Genomic DNA, 22,153 nt, shown 5'->3' on the forward strand with positions numbered 1-22,153 from the left:
ACCCCTGCCACAAACTGTCTGAAGAAGGGCCCCGGCCCAAAACATCGCCTATGCACATTCTCTAGAGATGCTGCCTGGCCCGCTGAGTTACTCAGGCAGTTTATGTAAATAATCACGACATCTGTGGTTTAACCATTGAAATCAATGTTTATTATTTGAGCTTTTACATACAAAGGGAATGTTGGTTTTTATTACTTGTTATTTATTAGTAAGACCAAACAGTAGTCCACTTCCACCTCGTGCTTGATCAAAGCAAGCTTGAATGATTTAATTTGGGTAATTTAACATTCCATAAATAATGGCTTCTAGTTCATTCTGTAGTTATTGATAGAAATACAAAACTGAAAATCTCTTGCAGGCTGTATTTGTAATAATAATAAGTGATGATGCAGCAATCTGCTTTCTATTAGAAATGACACACAGTGCTGGACTAAGTAGCTCAGCGTGTTAGGCAGCTTCTCTGGAGGGAATGGCTAGATGACCGTTTGGGTCAGATTCATGATCCATATTCTGCAGAGATGCTGCCTGATCTGCTGTGTTGTTCCAACACTTTCTCTTTTGAAAACCTGCAGTTCCTTGTTTATGCTTTTGATGAGAGTTTGCTTGAAATTTCCAGGCTTTAAAAAAATTCTGGCCAGTAATTTACTTTACAATTTAATCCTGAGCAATTATAATGAATTGTAGAATTTTTTTAATGTCTTAAGTGATTGGAAGAAGCTCCAATCAACTGTAATTTAGCTGAAGCTCAAGAATGGCTACACAAGTTTCATCTGTTGCACATTTAGACTGGGGATTTAGCTGTAAATTTTATTTTTGGTTTTAATTTGAAGCACCGTCGTTGTCAAATTGCTTCAGTGTTCAGCAGAGTTGACGTACTTAACAATGAGATGGATCTGCTTTGTTTGATCCATTTCTGTTTTTCACATTTGATGCGATTTCTCTATTGCCACAATGGTGTTTATAAAATATGATCATTTGTCTTGTTGGACAGTTTCAATTCATTCGCTGACAGTTTCTAACTTGAAATTTTAAGTGCAGGAAAAACCAATACTAGAAAATTGCCATTCTATTTCACTTTGGCATTTGTACATGATAGAAGAACGGCAATTCTTGGCTCAATTATGGTTGCACAGTTGCAAGTGGTCAACAAAGTGGCTAATTGTGGCCGTTGATATAGTTCTTGTTTGAGTGAATTGGTTTGAAATGTATCCTAAATGGAATTGGAAATATAGTGGATAGGATTTTCCCAAACCACCCTGGTTACTTGAGATTTCTAGGAAATTTGATTTTAGGTCTGTTTACTGCCCCAGTGACTGAAGAAGAGAAGAATCAATGGTGGACACTGTAATCGACAAACCTCAGCTGATCATGCCGAAAGTGGAAGCAGTGGTCGTTTTTAAGGTTGCTCGTTATTGTCTGCTTAGGTTTTGCTTGCGTTCAAAGCTTACACTCCAATTAGGACGTGAAGTCTGAGGACACAGGACAAAGAGCCCCACAGATAGCAGAATCATTGTCGCTCTTGAAATATGAGCTTTTCTTTGAATTTGCAATCCTCGCATGAAAGGGAGGTGTAAGCTGTAAAAGAATATTTGAACGCGAGTTGGTGCTTGCTCCCAAGAATCCCGACAGTTGACTTGAGCAGCTTGAAAGAGAGCAATACTAATGAGCAAAGTGAAAAGGAGCAGTTAGCAATTCAGCAAAATAATCATTTCAAGACCATAATGGATTTCTGATTGCTCTTTGCTGCAATCGTCATGCTTGTAATTAGCTCTTGTTGTGTTACGCTAAAATTAGATTGATATACGATCAGATTGCACGTTTTAAGACTTGCTTGAGAACTGCACAGACAAAAATCTATTGCAAGTGAAGCTTAGGAGACTGAATAGTGACCTTATGAAAGTGCATAAAATCATGAGGGACATGGATAAGGTTGAATGCAAACAGTCACCAGGGAAAGAAAATCAAAAACCAGAGGGCATAGGTTTAAGGTGAGGGGGGAAGGATGTAAAAGACCCTGAGGGACAACTTCACACAGAATAGTGCGCAAATGGAAAGAGCTGCCAGAAAAAGTGGTTGTGGTAGGTATAATAACATTTAAAAGACATTTGGACAGGTACATGGATAGGAAAGCTTTGGAGGAATATTAAAGTAAAGCAGGCAAATAGGACTAAGTTGGTTTGGATTTATTATTGTCGAGGTACAGTGAAAAGCTTTCCTATCTAATCAGATATGTACTAAGTGAGTATTTTGCATTGGTATTTACCTAGGAGGATGTAGGGGGTAGTGAAGGGTATACTAGGGCTATTTGAGATAAAAGCAGTGATACTAGATCTTTTCAATAGCATTAATGGGGATAAATGACTGATCTATCCCACGTTATTGAGAGAGGCAAGAGAGAAGATTGCTGGGGCTTTGATTTTTGTGTCCTCTATAGTCACAAGCACAGTCCCAATTTATAGCAGGAAATTATAGGCTGGTGAGACTTGCATCAATGGCTGGGTTGTTGTTGCAAAGAGTTCTTTGAGAGGGGATTTATACTTATTTGGAAGAGGGGCTAATTAAGAACACTCAGCGTGGCTTTGTGCTGGTTGTGTCTTACAAACTTGAGTTGGTTTTTTGAAGAGTTGAAGGTGATTGAGGATAGGTCAGTGAATGCTGTCTCTATGGAGTTTCAGAAGATGTTTGACAAGGTCCCTCATGGTAGGCTGGTCCAAACGATTAAGATGTATGGGATTTAAGAAGGAACTGCAGATGCTGGAGATGTATGGGATCCATGTTGACTTTGTACTTTGCTTTCCAATTGGGCTTGTCCATGGAAGAATGGGTAGTGGGGGTGGAAAGGTGTTCGTGAAGAGCGTACTGTTAATAGCAGAGACCTTAACATGTTTGATGTAGCAGGATCTTGTGGTCCATGTCCACAACACCCATATAGTGTTAACACAAGTAGATTGGTAAAGAAATGCATACGGTATGCTTGCCTTCATTGGTCGAGGCATTGTGCAAAAGTCAGGAAGTCACACTGCAGCTTTATAAAACTTTGGTTAAGCCGTATTTGGAATATTATGTGCAGTTTCTGGTTACAGGATGTGGAGATTTAGGAGAGAACTGATAAGTCTACTAGGATTCTGTCTGAATTGGGGATTATTAGCTATGTGGGGTTGGACAAATTTAATGTTTCGTCTGGAGTGTTAGAGGCTGAGTGGAGACCTGATGGAAGTTTACAGAATTGTGGTTAGCCAGCTATAACCTTTTCCCCGGGGTGTAAATGTCAAAGACTAAAGGGCATCTCATCTAAGGGGGAGGGGTTTAAGGAGGTGTGTGTGGCGATTTCCTTTGTGATAGCTGACTGGCATGCACTGCCAAGGAGTGGTGAAAGCAAATGCATTAGTGGCCTATATAACAGGCTTTTAGATAGGTGCATTTATTTAAAGGAGATGGGGCGTCAGTTATCAGGTAGAAGGGATTAATTTAATATGGCATCATGTTCGGCATAGACATTGTGGCCGAAGGGCCTTTTTCTGTTCTGCTCTGTCAAGTCCAGCATTTTGCCTTCCAGCTAATTTGCACATTTGGCAACAATTTCAGTTCAAAGCACATTGGGACCACCTGCAATTGAGTCCTTTTTATTTTTAGTCTGATGCCCTTTAAGTGCTTAATGATATTTTGCTAACTTTCTACGCACATTAGCTTCTGCAAAAATATTTTTGATTGCATTTATTTTTGAATTAGGAGGAAATTATTTCTGTGAACCAGGCTGTCCAGAAACTGAAGGGTTGGTGCAGATTTACTTTCTTTGATATTGTTCCAACTGATGGAGCCTTTTCTACCTGTTCTACTTATTGAAATCTCGATATTTGGAATTGATTTCCCATGGAATTAGTCCACTGGCATGGAATGATGGCAAAACCAAACTAAACATAAAACTAAATTTTCATTTGTCGTTGCTTTTACCTACTAGTTAAAAGATTGGATAAAATAATTAGTCGATTACTGCTGGTAAATGACCTTTGCCCATAAATACACGAGGGATAACGATTGAAGTTTAATAGGTGACATTTGCCCACATTCTAACAATTGATGTCCACAGTGCAGGTGCTCCTTGACTTATGCAAGGGTTACGTCAGATTTTACACGTCAAAATCTCCATTCCCACCCCCTGCCCGAAATAACTCCCAGAGTATTAACTGTATCAGTTTCTGCGGCGCCCAGCCTTCTGGGTAAGAATCGCGCCATTGCTGGCTTTCATTCCATCTGACCGTTGGGTCATTTTTAACAGTAAGTTGTCTTCTGGGTAACCGCCACCATTATCGGCTTGTTTCCGATGAAAACTTGAGTGATCGTAGAATGCTGTGGAAATTACAAACTGCCTTGAATGCATGAGGGACTGAGTACAGTATTAATTAAGTGTGCGTTTACGCAAGTCGGGGAGTGTCTTTATGGTGTTCAGCAATTTGATACTTGACATGACATGTTCATTTCACATAAAAAGGTGCACTGTGGCTCCAGATGGCAAGATACTCTCTGCAGCACTTTGGCCACTGGGGCGACGTGCATGAGAATGACCATTCCTTCTCTCCAGAGATGCTTCCTGTCACGCTAAGTTACTCCAGCATTTTGTGTCAATCATGAGAATGACCACGTGTTTATTCATTGGCATTTTTCCCTTTCAAATTTTAAATCTAATCACTGGCTCAGTAGTGGTCGGATGGAAATTGAAATAATTCTTGGTTCCAGTTCCTAATCTGATTTGAAAACAAACAAAAAATGTTCTTAAAGTGCTAACAGTTCTCTTGACTGGTACCCTCTGCAAAGATAAGTATATAGTTTTTCAGGTATCTGACTATTCATCACCAGTCCATGTTGCATTTAATTATTCCAGCATCTGCATTTTATGCTTTTGGAACAATTCAAATGTTTAATTTCCTCGGATTGTTCTTGGACAACTTGATTTTGATAATCTTAAGCTTTAGTTGTATGAGCGTATAGTTTGTTCTGTCATGAGCTAGACTATCAGAATTACAGTAGGTAAACAATTCAAAGGTTGAGCTTAAAAAAAAAAAAACTGGCATCAAAAGAATAGTTCTCAAAATCAAATTGGTTGGGTCTGTATACTGATTGTAAAAGTAAAGAGTGCATGCTTTAAACTTTCTATTATGGGAGATTCTGCAATCACGTAAACAGTTTGGATAAATAGAGTATTCAGATTTCTTCTTAGATGCAAGGTAGATTTTAATAAATTTGTTTCCCCAGGTAATTCAGTCATAAAGCACACTGGAAGTTTTATTCTGCTGTTATGCAATGTGTGTGTTCTGGCACTGAACCTTGTAAATACATGTTTGGGATGTCAGATGCTTACGGCCAAATGTCAGTTAAAATGTTGGTATGTATTTACCTATGAGACTGGAGGCAATTTAACCCATTGGTTCCTTGCGAGTTCACAGCAGATCCGTTCAATTCTATTTATTTTTTCCATATGTGGGAGAAACCAAAGTACCCAATGTTGTTTAAGGCAGAGTATGCCCATCAACTCCATACAGGCAGCATTGAAGTTGGGATTGCTTGGTGTTTGGAATTGTAAGCTAGCATCATTAATTCCTCTAGTGGACTGCCCTCAGGACATAGAACAGAATAAGGCAGTGGATTTTCCCCAGGTGCTCTGGTTTCCTCCCACATTCCAAAGATGTAGAGGTTTGTGGGCTTTGATAAAATTGTAAATTGTCCCTAGTGTGTAGGATAGTGCTAGTGTATGGCGTGATCGCTGTTCGGCGCCGACTTGATGGGTCGAAAGGCACGTTTCTGCATTGTATCTCTTCTAAAGATGCTTTAGTATGCGTTACTTAGATTTGTCCCATAGTTACCCCTCAAACTTGTAATGTTTCATAATTCTTGTAAGTGTCTAGGTCAGAGCTATCATCTTTAGGCACAACTAATTTAATTGTTTTTTGTTTCCGGCTGTCCATTTTTGTCTTATCCTTTGTCCTCACAAGCTAAACTTCAGGCAATTGTGTTCTAGTCATTTGTTTGAAATGGAGATAAAATGTGTTCACTTCCCATTATTTGTGGATTTACATCTGTATGGGATTGGTCTCAGACCACATCTTAAATTTTCCAAGCATTTGGAGCTGCTCCAAAAATATATTTTACTTCTCCCAAGTGTAGGAATATATATTTCTCCCATAAATATTGTTATAAAATTAGCAGAAAGATCACAAGCCCACTCACGATTCTTTCTATACACACCATTATTCAATTTAGTCATTTTCCATTGTTTCTCAAACATGGTTCGAAGCAGCACTTTAATCCTATAATTTGTGGAATTTTGACCCAGCTTAAATTTTTAATCAAAATTAACTTTTCAAATTGCATGCAGCATTGCTTTCCTAGTTAGTTTTAGATCTTTAAAATTCCTGTATTATTCCTGTCTTTAGAGTAGCATCTCCCAGAGGATACTCCATAATATCGTTGTATTTTATTACTAAAGCTAAAGATTCCAATATGCTGCATGTAGTCATTAGAAGTATTTAATAATCTGAACTTGCATGTTGATTAATAGTTCCAGAGTTGATCTATGTAATGTTTTGTTATAATGTACTAGGCCACATGTTCGTGTTTCAATCTTTAAGTTAATACATTTTTTATCAGTGCAGCTGTTTGTATGAAAGAAAATAGTTTAACTTTTTGTCTGAGCCATTGTGAATTGAGAATAGACACAAAATGCTGCAGTAACTTAACGGGTGAGGCAACATCTCTGGAGAGAAGGAAATAGCAATGTTTCGGGTTTAGATCCCTCAGACAGTCAGGGAAACTAGAGACATGGAATAGTAAAGTGTGGAAACAACAGATCAAAGCAGACAATGTCAAGGAAATATAAAATGATTAATTGTTGGCTGAGGAGATGGTTACACCAACAGTAAAATTAATCACGGGGAGAATGAAACGAGTCTGAGAAATAGGGTGGGGGAGGGCTGGAGATTGCGAGAGTGTTAAATTTTGTGCTTGTGGCGTCGCATCTGGAGTCCGAGTTAGCAGTTCTGGCAAGATGGGAAAAGCAACTGGTTGAATGGTAGGTTTGTGCATTGAGTCTGTGAAGTCCCCAGGTGGATGGGTTGCTTTTCCAAGTAGTGCAAAATGTACTTCTTAAAATTTGAATGTTGCAATGTGCTGTATAATTGGATGTAGAGTTGTTTACTTATAATAAAAATAAAAAGTATCTCTTGAGACGCATTCTACTCAATATCCAAAAGACTGCCACCATTGTTTCAAGATATTCTGAACCAACAATGATCACCAGCTTGACCTAGATAATTCAGCACAGTGCTGGAATTACATTGAGTGCTGGTACTCAATTATGTGCAGCCACTCTGATTTGTAAGGCATATCTTCAGCACAGATTTACCTTTCACATGTGTAGGAAGGAACTGCAGATGCTGGTTTAAACTGAAGATTGACACAGAATCCTGAAAAAGGGTCTCGGCCCGAAACTTTGCCATTCCTTCTCTCCAGAGATGCTGCCTATCCCGCTAAGTTACTCCAGCATTTTGTATTTTACTTTCACATAATGGTGGAAGGATGCCAACCTGAAACGCCACTTTTCCATGTTCTCCAGGGATACTGCCTGACCACTGAGTTACTCCAGCACTTTGTCTTTTTTTGTAAACCGCAATCTGCAGTTTCATGTTTCTGTAAATTGTATTCTGTTTTACAAAACAGAACCTTAATTTTGTTAGTCAGGGAGTCGCATCAGCTTTACAATCAGGTTTTTAGAATTATCTGTACCATTCCATAAGAATAAGGGGTAGGTCATTTAGGACTGACGTGATGAAACGCTTTTTTACCCCGAGAGTTGTGAATCTGTGGAATTCTCTGCCACAGAAGGCAGTGGAGGCCAATTGACTGGATGTATTCAAGAGAAAGTTAGATATAGTTCTTGGGGCTAACGGAATCAAGGGATATGGGGAGGAAGCATAGAAACATAGAAAATAGGTGCAGGAGTTGGCCATTCGGCCCTTCGAGCAGGAACGGAGTACTGATTTTGGATGATGAGCCATAATCATATTGAATGACTGCTGGCTCAAATTCTACTGGCTACAATTCCAGCCTTTTCCTAGTGGTCCACTCGGTCCTCATTTCTTCCCCCTCCGACAGTTGAACAAGAGATGTGGCACCTCATCTTTCTATATTATTTTTGAATCGGAAATCATTTTCTTGTTCTCGTTTTGATGAAAGGCAATAACCTGAAACTCTTTCTCCATTGAGCTTTACGATAATTTTTCTTTTCAGATTTCCAGCACAAAGTATTGCTTCTATTCTGGTGCCTTATGTTGTTTGGTGTTACTGTCAGCAGTAGCCCATTTTTACCTCTAACTTTTAATTTCATTATTTAATGTTTCCGAATACGAGTCACTTTGACATGAGAGGCAATGCTTTGCCTCCATACATAAGCTGTCGAGGTGCTCTGGGGACAGAGCCTCAGCAGTACTTTTATCTATGTTACTTGCTACAGGCCTTGCCAGGCATCTGGGTGTTCCAGTCACCCCTATCAGTGGGGCCATGCACAGCTTGACTTGTGGGTTTGGGGGGTTGCTAAGTGGAGATATCTAATGTTTGAACATTTGTAAAACTGGTTTGAACTGCTGACGTACTCCAGCATGAAATTTGTAGTCATGAAGTAATGTTTTTGATTTCATAGTTAATGGTTGGACAAATGCCTTGTTAAGCTGATGGGTATCTAGATGCTGATCAATCCTTAAATCCTGGAGTTGTATGAAATTACCTGTTATAATGTTGCCGCATGTGTATGCTTTGGTATGGCTGGAAGCATTCCAAGCTCCTCTGGTATCTTGCCCAAGTAGATTATTTATGTGATCATTATCCTTTGTCTTTTGAAGTTTAGTTGCCAGAAGATAAAGATATCGTCACTTCCCGCAGATGTTTAATGGTTAGCGTTTAGGAATGGCAATCCTTATGCATGCTCTTGTCCTCTTTCATCCAAAACCAATCTTCCCACGACTTAGAGTGAACATTAAATCTGGAATCCTTGCCTTTATGGCTTAGTTACTGAATAAAAAGGTTTGAAACTTGGGATCCAGATTTTAGGACAACCCCTCAATTTTTCTTTCTGCTTTTCATGTAATAGTGATCTTTTTTGAGTACACGGCAGCACTTTGAACAGTGTCTGTAGTGAGTTGCAGGCACAAATTGGAGTTGGCTGATTAATTTTGTTTATCCAGTTAACCTGTTTGTTGGAGAATTGTTTATTAAATGTTAAAATGTAGTTGCAATCTCAATTGAAATGACTATATCTGCAAGCTTGGTGTACTTTTAACTCTGAATAATCTGAAGGGTCCTGGCCCAAAACATCATCTGTCCATTTCATCCGTAGATGCTGCCTGAACTGCTGAGTTCCTCCACCCGTTTGTTTTTTGCCCAAGATTCCAGTGCCCACAGACTCTTGCCTACTCACTTTTAACTTGGCCAGCTTCTCCATTTACCATTGCGGTGCATCTGCAGAATACTCATTGTCTTTTTGTTATCTACCCCTGACTTGCATGCAGCTCCAGTTTAGCCCAGATGTTGGAGTGAAGTGAGTTGTGAACCAAGTTTGAGTTTGTTCTTCACAAATATTCATCAGCATTTTCATTGGCAGTCACTTCAATTTCTCCGCCTTGGCCTCGAGCACAAAGACCAGTAGGTTTAAAGAGACATTTGGAAACTTGCATCAAAATTACCCAAGCGTAGAAAGCCAAGTGTCGGAATAGTTATTTTTCGAACCCATATGAGAGTATGCAGTGATCTCCTCATTTGGTTAAAAATCACTATTCATTTTATATTGAATTTTGTAGTTGTGGCTTTAATTCAAAATTCAGCAGCTGATGCATAACTGGGGGAATATGATCGTTTTAAAGGTGGTGCAGTAAGAAAACATGGCTAGAATGGTTTCATTGCTGTATGACTCTTAAGACTGTTTCACAATAGTGTCACTTAAATTGGGGATGCAACGCTTAGTTGTAGGCATTGTGTTTACTGAAAAAAGACCTTGAAGGTGCACAGGCTAGGAGTATTGCTGGGGATTGGTTTCAGTTTTTTTGCGGAAGCTGCAGTCATCACTGTAGAAGCAATAAACGTGTTTAAAAATCGTTGAAGGTTTTTGTTCGGGTAAATAAGGTTTAAGATTCTGCAATGAGGGGAGATGAATTTGGTTGTCAAGGTACAGGCAAGAAATGGTGACATTTTTGAAATGGAGCTGAAAATACCTAGTTCTAACTTTAAAAATAATTTTCCCCATAAGTCTAATATAATATTTGCATCTACCAAGGAGCCAGCATCTGCATTGTTATCTAACTAGTTCTTACATCCTTGAAGCACTCTACCTGAGATCAGTTAAGCAACCCAAAAATGGGGTCTACTTTGAAATTGGACATTTGTGCGCTAATGTTAATGCTTCGAACATTTGTGCAGTGTGTTCTGGATTCCGATGTTCAACAAATGCTTGGGATGTTCTATCCATTCGGAACCAGTTTATTCCTGCCTCATTCTTTACGGTGCTAACGATGTATATGTAACACGTTGTGGCTTCACTGTGATTGGATTAAATTTGGTCCAAGCAAACTGTACTCCTGACCCCAATGTCCATTACAAATCTAGGGTTTCCCACAACTGTCATAACTACACCATCTGCTGATTTTGCTTGCTATAAGAACTCCTTTCCATTTTCAATTTCTCTCTTGAGGTATCTGTTTGGATGATGAGCCTTCCCAGATGGTTTTGAGATGCCTTCTATTTAGGTTCAATTTTGTCAATTTTTTAATCTCCCTCCTTCCCTTCACTCTTTGCTCCAGCTATAGTAAACACGGGCCTTAAGATGAATTTATTGCACTTCTGTACCCTCCTTTATCGCAGCCAGAGAAAGATGGGGTAGGGGGTTCCCTTATCGTCTTCTACACCACTAGCCTCAATATTCAATGGGTCATCCATTAATTTCTGGCATCTTCAACAAAATTCCACGGCAGCCACCTTCCCGTCTCCTTTTCGGTCAGCACTTCCAAGTATAAACATTCCCCTGGTGTAACACTTCTGAAGTTGAAGGGGAGTGCAGCACCTGTCCTTTCATCTCTTCTATCTGCACCATCCAGGGACTCAAACAGCTCTTCCAAGTGAACCACTTGCACTTTCAATTTGCTGCATTTCCAACTGGTATCAGGCAACTGAACCATCCTACCACAACTAAAGAGCAGTCTTGAACTATTGTATACCTCATTGTATTTTCATTTATCTGTGCGCCGATGAGCACATTTGTAATCGTGTATTGTCTTTTCGCTGACTGGTTAGCACGCAAGAAAAGTTTTTCACTGAGCCTCGGTACACGTGACAATAAACTAACCTGAACCACAATGTGGTCCCTACAATGGGGAAACCAGGTGCAAATTAGGTGACTGCCTTTCAGAACACTTCCTTCAGTCTGCAAGATTAACCCTGAGTTTCTAGCTAACTGCTGCTCAATTTCTAGCTACCCCATTCTCCATTCCTCTCCCATTCCAATCTTTGGCCTCGCAAACCTGATCTTTTGCATAACCTTTTGCTGTGGCCTTTGGGAATCAATATTAAAGGCAACATGTTAGAACATAGAACAGTACAGCACAAGAACATGCCCTTCAGCCCACAATGTCCATGCCGAACATGATACCAAGGTCGTCTACCTGCAAATAAGCCTATCCCAAAGTCTTTTAAGTGTCACTAATATAACTGCTTCAACCACCATCTCTGGTAGAATGTTACAGGCATTGACCACCCTCCGTTTAAAACAAACTTGCTGAAATATCTGCCTTTCCTTTGTCAGAAGTGGCCGGTTCTGATAGAGAAAAATGGCACAATTAACTTTATAAATGCAACCTCGTATGCTGAATATTTCCAGCATTTTTTTTATTTTAGAATTCTAGCAACTGTTGGCTTTCTCAGTTCCAACATGTTCTATCTAGCTTCTATTTACATTCCACTGCACAGATCAGCTTTGATTAACTTGATTGCACTTAAAAGCAGTTACCAACTGGTCAAATATCTGAAGAATGGTCTCGACCCGAAACTTTACCCATTTTTTTTCTATCCAGAGATGCTGTCTGTCCCGCTGAGTTACTCCAGCATTTTGTGTCTACCAACAGGTCAACCTCTGCCTCTTAAACAGCCATTACCTCTCCCGTTCACCGCTCTCTGCGATTTAACATGAAAATACAAGATACCTTACAACTTTGATGAAGGGTCTCTTACTAAGCCAGTTTTAGAATGCGTAGAAAGAAACCGCAGATGCTGGTTTATACTGAAGATAGACACAAAATTCTGGAGTAATTCAGCAGGTCAGGCAGCATCTCTAGATAAAAAGAGGGGTGACGTTTCGGGTCAGAATCCTTCTTCAGTTTTAGAATGCATTCATTGAAGAATTTGTAAGAACCTTGCTGGTCCGTGATTGCAGCTGTACTTTTTCTTTGGTTTTAATGTTTGTAGTTCATTAGTCTGAATGCAAGCTCCACTAAAGTTCACTCGAATCACTGATGGTGATGAGTCAGAGTATAGAAGTGAGATCGACTGATTGACCAAATGGTTCCAGCACAACAACTTGGCTCTTAACATCAGCAAAACCAAGGAACTGATTGTGGACTTGGAAGGGGTAGGATATGGACCCACAATCCTGTTTATATCAACGGAACAATGGTGGAAAGGGACAAGAACTCCAAATTCCTGGGTGTGCATATTTCCGAAGATCTTTCCTGGTCCCAGCACATTGATGCAATCATAAAGCAGGCATAGCAGCGCCTCTACTTCCTGAGAAAATTACGGAGAGTCGGTATGTCAAGGAGGACTCTCTCGAACTTCTACAGGTGCACAGTAGAGAGCATGCTGACCGGTTGCATCGTGGCTTGGTTCGGTAACTTGAACGTCCAGGAGCGGTAAAGATTGCAGAAAGTTGTGACCACTGCCCAGTCCACCATCGAAGGGATCTATTGCAATCGCTGCCTCAAAAAGGCTGCCAACATCATCAACGACCATCCTGGCCACACACTCATCTCTCCGTTGCCATTGGGAAGAAGGTACAGAAGCTTGAAATCTGGAACATCCAGGCTCAGGAACAGCTACTTCCCCACAGCCATCAGGCTATGAAACCCGCCATCAAACAAACTGAACAATAACAGCCTATTGCACTTTATCTATTGTGTGTGTATATATATGGTCTATTTATATATGGTCTATGATATATAGACACACTGAACTTTTATCTCCTGTTCTGTATTATGTTTACATATTCTGTTGTGCTGCAGCAAGCAAGAATTTAATTGTCTTATCTGGAACACATGACAATAAAACTCTCTTGACTCTTGACTGAATGCTGTGGAGCCTTGAGAGATTAAATCGAGACTCCACCTGCTCTTACCAGATCAGCGTAGAAGGTCCCACAGAATTCTTTGAACAACTGAGTCCATCCAATAAGCTATTTTAAACAACCAGGATGTTTGTCTAGTCTGTTACATGAAATACTGTATGGGCCATATGGAGACAGAATGTAGCATATTGTCTTTGGTTTAATGCTTGGCGCTATGGTTTCATATTTATGGGTTGCAAGGCTAGAATGTGGCTGGCTGTTAAAGACTTAGACATGAGTGTGCAGAATAAAATTCCTGAATTTGAGATGAGGTTGGCTGACCCACTGATCAATTCAATCTAATAACCGCTGCAAATTGTTCTGTTGCTGTTGTTCCCTTAAAGGGCCTGTCCCACTTTGCGATTTTTTTCCGGCGACTGCGGAACGTCAGTGACGATATTATGGGCAGTCGCTCAAAAAATTGCGGGGGGCCGTTGTGCCAAGTTCCATGATTGATTCAATATAGCCACCTACTTCCATGACTCATCTTCTTAGTGGGCACAGACTGAAAGAGGTACTATGTACATTCAGAAGTATGGTGTACGTCTGGTCGGGTAATAATAATACAGTAACAAGTATGTTACAAGAAAAAGAAAATCAAAGTACACTTTCATTCTCTTTATTTCTTTTAAATTACAAAATCCTAGAGCAGAAGGGATATTATGTATCTATTTTTTCCCTTTTGATGTTACTGTGTCTACCTGCAAAGGTGTCAAACTGATCGATTCAATTCTTTATCAACTTACCTTGCTGTGTCTGGGCACAACAGAGATTGATGATTGAAGATTCAAGAGGAAAAGACCATGTCCATGTCCTGATAATTTTCGGTCCTTCACAGAAAACATGCTTGCATCAATCTGTAGTGTGCATGGTTAAGCATATATGTTACCATGGTCCAGGATTTATTGACACAAGTTGATCATACGCTGAATAATCCAACTACATTTTTATTTGGAAGTGGAAAGAAATAATAGAAATTGCAATCATTGCAACATGTAAAAAGAGTTGCAATACTGTATTATAAATTTGCTGCTTGTCATTGTGGTATATATCATGTCTTCATTGGTGAATATGTTTAGTTTGTGACTTTATTTGAAGCAGAAATAATATTGAGTATAATTCCAACTGGTAACTACGCACTTCGTCTGAGTACATTATCACACGCCGTCTTAAATTAGCGCCTAAACTGTCATTTGGCAACCTAAAAAGCTGTCTAGGTTGCCCGGCTGGCAACAGCGAAAAAAAGTTAAGTGAGAGCCCTGCTTCTATCAAATCTCCCCTCTACCTCTGACGTCCCAGAGAAAAAATGTAGCAAAGCTCCATTACTTTCAATTCCCAGCACAACCTCCACCAGTTATCAGCGTCACGTTTAAAAGCTGAATGACATCCATTTCCCTGGAGTCAGTTTAACTTCGTAACCTACAAATTTATCAAGCAGTATAAAGCGGTGCCACTTGTCTATGCTCAGTATCTGAACTGTTGGCTTTCTTTTGACGATTAGCCAGTGAGTCTCCAGGCAGAGATGGTGTTAATTCATCTCTTGCTGACACAAAAGTACGGCCAAAACGTGCTGCATATGTGAGCTAGTCCACTGGGACATCACGACAAATCTGATTTAGAATTTTAAACCGATGAAGCTCTGTAGGTCAGTGCATGGAAAAGCATTTAGCCTCTTAAAAATACATACACCGAGCTCTAGCTTTAGTGTCCTGTATAATCGAGTTGTTTTATATAAATCTTATTTTAATCGGAATTGTAAACTGCACAGCTCCAGGTTCGGCTAGTAGTTTATTCCTAACTATTTATAACTTGGTAATGAAGGAAGATTAAGATAAATGTATCCTGTTGCTCCCCAGCACCCCTAACCCCACCCTTCAACTCAGCCACGTCTCTTAATACTGAAACCAAGAAAACAGAGGAACTAAGAGTGCTGATGGATATACCAGATTTTGCCTTTTGAGAACGTGCCAAACTCAAGTTTTAAAAAGAGACATGTTTGAAGCTTTTGATTTTATACCCATTGTTTTAAAGACTGAAATGGAGTGGGAGATGAATAGTTGTTTACCTGAGGTTATAATTAGATCTGTACTCTTCACTTGGTGAAGTGCCAAACTCACTGTTCTTTCACCTTAAAAAAATAAAAGGCTGGCTATTCCTATCTTATTCTGTGCAGGATGTTCCTGTATTGTTGATTCTGCTGACCTTTTTGGGGGGTGGGGAGGATTAAAAAAAAACCCTTAAAATCCATGACTAAATGTTGAAAAGTCATTTTAGTGGTGAAACAATGAGTGGTGAGGTCCTATTGTCTGGACCTGGAATATCTAACGATGAAGTGCTGTCCCTATTAACTGCTGCAGGAATGCACTTTGGCTCCACTGACTAACAGTTCAAACCCACCTACGTGGCTGTGAGGTTTGTGCAGGATGTACTATACTCTGCTGCCTATTTACTTAAAACTAAGTACCCTGAGGCCTTGTTCAGCATAGCTAGAAACTTCGACCAGGCCAACCTCTATAGTGTACTACTAGAATGGTATCACAATGGCTTCAGTCCCACCAGAGGCTCAAGCACCCTTGACTAGTGTTTCAAGATGCCTACTGCTCTCTCTTCCCCCCCCCCCCCCCCCCCCCACATCTGGGAAAATCTGATAATTGGGGTCTTACTCCGCTTAAAGCTGAAATTGAAGTGTGAGAATATGGTACCAAAAGTTGTACAATGCTGTCTGAGGAAATGTGAGATCCTACGTGTCTGCTTGGAGTTGGTTGATTGGATAAACATTCAAGGACTCGGCAGCCTACATAAATGAGTACACCATGAATACATGGGACATGTTGATCGGTGTGGGCAAGTTGGGCTGAAGGGCCTGTTTCCACACTGTATGATTCTATAACCAGTATCGTTGCAGTCTTCATCAGTAAGTGTGTAAAGGACTGCGTGCCAAGGTGTTCGTGTCCCCAACCAGAAACCATGGATTAACCGTGAAATCCACTCCCTTGTGAAGACTGAGTTGGATGATCCTGATCTGTACAAAACATCTAAGTGCAACCTTTGCCAAATCATAAGCAACGCCAAGAGACAATTCCCAACCAAGCTTGAGACCCAGACCATCTGCACAAACACCAGTTGATTGTGTGAAGGCTTGCACGTTACAATGGGCTTCAAAGTAAAGTCATGCAGAGTCATGGGCAACAATGCATTCCTCTCTGATGAGCTCAATGAATCCAATGTTCGATTTGAACAGGAGGCTTAAAGAAGGATGTCACCTGACCAGACAGCCTTGGTCACCATCACATATCACATCACTGTCAGATTGGCCTTCCTGTCAGGGAACCAACAGAAAGCAACTGGCACAGATGGAGTCCCCGGTCACATCCTCTGAACCTGTGCGGAATAGTTGGCAGGCATATTTGTGGTCATGATTAATTTCTCCCTGCTGCAATCCTGCTTTAAGAAAACCACTATCGTCTCAATATAATAATATAATAATAATAATAAACTTTAGTTTGGACTCAAGTTCCAGACAAGGGACAACATTACATAAAAATACATTGCATATAAAAACACCATTAAAATACATATAAAATCTTAGTATATCACATGAAAGAATAATAAATTATATATTAAAAAAACAATACATGATTTAAAATCCAGAATTTAAAAAAAATCAATGTCCTACTACGAGACATCGATACCATTGCCTCCACAACTGGGATTTGTAGCGTATAGTGCTAAACCTTATGTTTGACAAAGCCACGATAATTACATTTTTAGAGTCACTTATCCTGCAAATGAATTTATACATATGATTTCTTAGGATAGCTCCTAAAGTACTGACTTGCAGCCACAAACATATTACTAGCACTACACCATCTAGGTTTCCTTAGCAGTGTTCTCATGGCATTATTATAGGCCGCCTTTCGTCTCTGCAAACATGTCTTTCCGTAGTTCGACCACAGGTGCGCAGTATAGAGTGGTGTGCAGTATGCTCTAAACAGTTACATCTTCACCGCATCTATACACGCACCAAACTTACGCAAGAGAATATTCGCCTGCACATACAGCATACGTGTTGCCTATAAATATCCTTATCATCTGTCATTTGTTCTATAATAAAATGCCCAAGATATTTTACCTTATTACAGACACTAAGTAGGTATGTTACAAAACCTACCTGAATCGTCATTGGGAATCTGCCCACAGCCAGGTCCGCGATTTTGGCGCTGTTTGGAGGGGGCGGGTTTAAAACGCGATTTTTACTAGGCTGTACTAATCGCAGATGTTCAGCCTAGTAAATCATTAACGAAAAATCGCTGCAAGACCCGGTCGCAAAAGGTATTATTAGTTTTATAGGCCTCGATAATATAGTTATAATAGTTTTAAAATTACTGTCTCATTCCGCAACCTCTCGCAGCCCCAGGGTTTTATAAAGCAAACAATTAAAGGTATATACCTCATTTTTACATTAAATGGGGCATACATATAACCCTATATATATAGTTATCTATAGCGAGTAGTTCATTTTGGGCTTTTTATATCCCGCAGTATTTTTCTCGCCATTTGAGGGCACTAATCCAGCGCGATGTCAACGTTCTAAACCAACGCGTTCACATGAACCCACTAGAAAGCCGATTTAAATGGGCATTTATTTACAGCACTTGTACACTAAATTCCTTCCATTTGGCCTATAAATTAATGTAAATTAGATATTAAAATCATGTTATATTGTGAATTATTTGTGAATAATCTTTGGACACTTAGGCTATTTAAAAATGTTAATCTTTCCTTAAGGAATGGGCTTTTGACTATCCAAGATCACAGCTTTTTTGTAATGTCCATTGAAAATCAATAGGGAACAAGATGCTAATTTCCGAGTATGAAAATGGCCATAACTTTTTTAATACTTGAGATATGAAAGTGAATTTGGTGTCAAATTAAACTTATTGTTATGCTTTATCTGATGGGATAAATTGCAGACTTGATTTTTAAAATCTCAAAATTTTGTAACATTGCTACACTAAGTCAGACGATTTAAAATCAGGAAATTTTAGACGTTTATCCTCTTTGGTTCTACAGATCATAACAAAAAGCATTATATTTAATATCATGTTCCACACCATACACAGAACATATAGTAAGGAGCTGCTGGAGACCAGCACTAGATGAACTAAAGACCACAAGATCATCAACATACATAATATGGTTTACTAAAATATTACCAATCATGCACCCAGTATTACAGGCTTTCAATTGCTTGGACAGATCATTAATATAAAGATTAAAAAGGACTGGGGACAAAATTCCCCCTTGTCTAACACCATTGCTAACCCCAAATGGGGTTATTGCCCAATTTTATTTGCATAGTCTGGTGGGCATACAAGTAAGCCAGAATTCTCACATTGTATTTAGGCACTCCTCTTTGACTAACTTTTAACAAACAGCTTTCTATGATTAACACGATCAAAGGCTTTGGAAGCATCAATAAAGCACATAAGAATTGAAGAGTTTTTGCCTCTATATTTGTTTACAATCTCCTTTAGGACATACATGCACAAGTCGGTGCCATGTTTAGCTTTAAAACCAAACTGGTTATCTGTGGAGTTAACAAATGTCAAATGTCAAAAACAAAGTAACAGCATCCAGTGACTGACATCCTCTGTCATGAAGTGCTTCAAGAGGCTGGTCATGTCACACATCTCCAACCTCCCAGACAACCTTGATTCCAAGCAGCTTGCCCACGTGGCCTTGATCACACCCAGACGTTTTTCACTGTTTTACGCTACATGTGACAATAATAATCTAAGATCAATTACAATTTCCACTCAAAAGAGAAAAGAATTGCCAAAAATCTTGAAGAAAAAGATTAGAAATATAGAAAATAGGTGCAGGGGTAGGCCATTTGGCCCTTCGAGCCTGCACCGCCATTCAATATGATCACGGCTGATCATCCAACTCAGTATCCTGTACCTGCCTTCTCTCCATACCCCCTGATCGCTTTAGCCACGAGGGCCACATCTAACTCCCTCTTAAATATAGCCGATGAACTGGCCTCAACTACATTCTGTGGCAGAGAGTTCCAGAGATTCACCACTCTCTGTGTGAAAAATGTTTTCCTTATCTCGGTCCTAAAAGATTTCCCCCTTATCCTTAAACTGTGACCCCTTGTTCTGGACTTCCCCAACATCGGGAACAATCTTCCTGCATCTAGCCTGTCCAACCCCTTAAGAATTTTGTAAGTTTCTATAAGATCCCCCTCAATCTTCTAAATTCTAGCGAGTACAAGCCGAGTCTATCCAGTCTTCATATGAAAGTCCTGACATCCCAGGAATCAGTCTGGTGAACCTTCACTGTACTCCCTCTATGGCAAGAATGTCTTTCCTCAGATTAGGAGACCAAAACTGTACGCAATACACCAGGCGTGGTCTCACCAAGACCCTGTACAACTGCAGTAGAACCTCCCTGATCCTATATTCAAATCCTTTTGCTATGAATGCTAACATACCATTCACTTTCTTCACTGCCTGCTGTACCTGCATGCCTACTTTTAATGACTTGTGTACCATGACACCCAGGTCTTGTTGCATCTCCCCTTTTCCTAATCGGCCACTATTCAGATAATAGTCTACTTTCCTGTTTTTGCTACCAAAGTGGTAACCTCACAATTATCCACATGTTTACTGAAGTTTGAATATTTCCACATGTTTCAAAAGACTGTCTTTTATATGACCACTCTTATCTTTCTCATATGGAATTTGCTAATCCTTTAGGTCAATTGGCTTCCAATTGCCTCCCAATGGCTGTGCCTTGCTTTCTTCGATTGAACGTTTCTGGCATTTTACCTTTATTTCTCATGATCCTATTGCTACCCAAAAGATTAATTTATAAATCAATATATTTGGTATTTGCACTCGTCTTTCTCTTTCCTCAAACCAGTACTCAAACCAGTTTCGGTTCTTCTGGCTAGGTGCTTGTATTTGAAGCCTCATTGTTCTGAAATTCACGTAGTATCGATCAATATGTATGCTCGATCTGAAACGTCACCAATTCCTTTTCTCCATAGATGCTGCCTAATCCACTGAGTTGCTCCAGATTTTTGTGTCTATCTTTGGTTTAAACCAGCATCTGCAGTTCCTTCCTACACATGTGAATGCTATCCCTGGTTAGAAGTTTCGAACAGAAATCCCAAATTGGTAGAATAATATTTGATACTCAGCCTTCACTTAAGGTCACATATATATGAACAGTGGCTTTAAGCTACTTATACGGAGCACTTAGTGTGACTTTTTAATGTGTATTAACAGTGGTATATTCATTTTATTGCAGGCGGAGGGTGAAGACAATTTGAAGAAGATGCAACTGATGGAGCTAGCGATTCTTAATGGTACCTACAGAGATGCCAATATCAAAGCACGTAAGCGAACTGCATTATTGTGTGGGATTGTTTTTAATGTGATGCTTTGTTCTAGTTGGCGACATTGTTTTTGTGTTATAAACTGCATTTGCATTCTGTCTAACCAGATCATTGTTAAACATACATTGCACATTAAAGTGTATATCAGGGTAGATTGGGGGATTTTATAGAGCACCTAGCATTGAACACAGATGGAGAAGGTAGTACTTTCAGTATTTGGAGCCCTTGCATTGAAAGGGCTTGCTGCTGCTGATGATGAATAATCAGATCTGGTGAGCTTGAGAGACTAGAATTAGAATGCAACAATGAGTGTTGTTGGGCTGGAAGAATGTTAGTTTTGTAGTTCCTTGCATCTTAGGAGGAAGCTGTTCATTCTAGGTCTTTGGTTAGTTTAGATTGGAGCTACAGCAGGGAAAATTACCCTTCAGTCCACCAAGTCCGCACCGACCAGCGATCACCCCATACACTAGTTCTACCCTACACAGTAGGGAAAATTTACACCAGCCAATGAACTTACAAGCTTGCACATCTTTGGAGTGTGGGAGAAAACCGGAGAACTCCCATGCTGTCACAGGGAAAGCATGCAAACTCCGTACAAGCAGCACCCGTAGTCTCTTCCGCCGTAGGACAGCAACTCTGCCGCTGTGCCATCCCGTGGTGCCTCTTAGCTTGATCCTGGGGCTACTGAGTGATTTGAAAATAAGTTTTCAGTCGATGTTGTTCAGCATGGGTTAGGACCAAGGTTTGAGTAAAGTTTATCGTTGGTTAAGGGAGCGTTAGGAAGTTGGGAGGCAGAGAGTTGCATTAGTCTCAGTTTTGAGGTAATCTGAAATATGAGGATTACAAGAGTGGGGAGACTGATGTTCTGGAATTGCTAATAAACGATGCAGTAATGCTATGGTACATGGTCAAAGCTGTGCTTTTGTAGACAAAATGGTGTCGGTGCACACATCGTTCCTCGCTGTTTTGTCTATATCGTCCTATAAGCTATCTGCCTTTTTAATTAATGCATTTTATCTTTTAAATTTAAACATTGCGAAATATTAAAATTCTAAAAATTAAAAACCTATTTTTTGAGTTTTTGGAGCTGCCGGCATGCCATACCATCACAAAATAAACACTAGGTCAAAGTAAAAATAATACAAGAGTGGAAGCAAATGGCCGACACCAAGCATCGATACTGTGGGTAGAATAGGAATCATTTCAAATACGATTCCCATCTAAGGCAGGAATGAGGGGGTAATATTTCCAGCAATTCTCCGCTGAACTCAAATACTTTCTGGATAACTGATCTTTTCAAAACACTCATGTCTAGCTCTGTCAGCTGTTGGCACTAT

At 39.8% G+C, this 22,153-nt stretch overlaps 1 protein-coding gene across 7 annotated transcripts in view; it reads left to right on the forward strand.

Annotated features, from left to right (window-relative positions):
* qkia (QKI, KH domain containing, RNA binding a) overlaps positions 1–22,153 on the forward strand; it is a 94,372-nt gene that overhangs the window by 57,799 nt on the left and 14,420 nt on the right. For 4 of the 7 annotated variants that reach the window (XR_008725596.1, XM_055656608.1, XM_055656605.1 and 1 more), the window contains exon 5: positions 20,726–20,816. Coding sequence is in view for 5 of the 7 variants with exons in the window: in XM_055656608.1 (XP_055512583.1) it covers positions 20,726–20,816 (91 nt within the window). In the remaining 2 variants the exon portion in view is untranslated. The remainder of the gene's footprint in view (positions 1–20,725; positions 20,817–22,153) is intronic. The other 3 variants (XR_008725597.1, XM_055656609.1, XM_055656606.1) reach the window with 1 other exon arrangement.

The sequence above is a fragment of the Leucoraja erinacea genome, chromosome 26 (assembly GCF_028641065.1).
Source record: "Leucoraja erinacea ecotype New England chromosome 26, Leri_hhj_1, whole genome shotgun sequence".
NCBI classification, from domain to species: Eukaryota; Metazoa; Chordata; class Chondrichthyes; order Rajiformes; family Rajidae; genus Leucoraja; species Leucoraja erinaceus.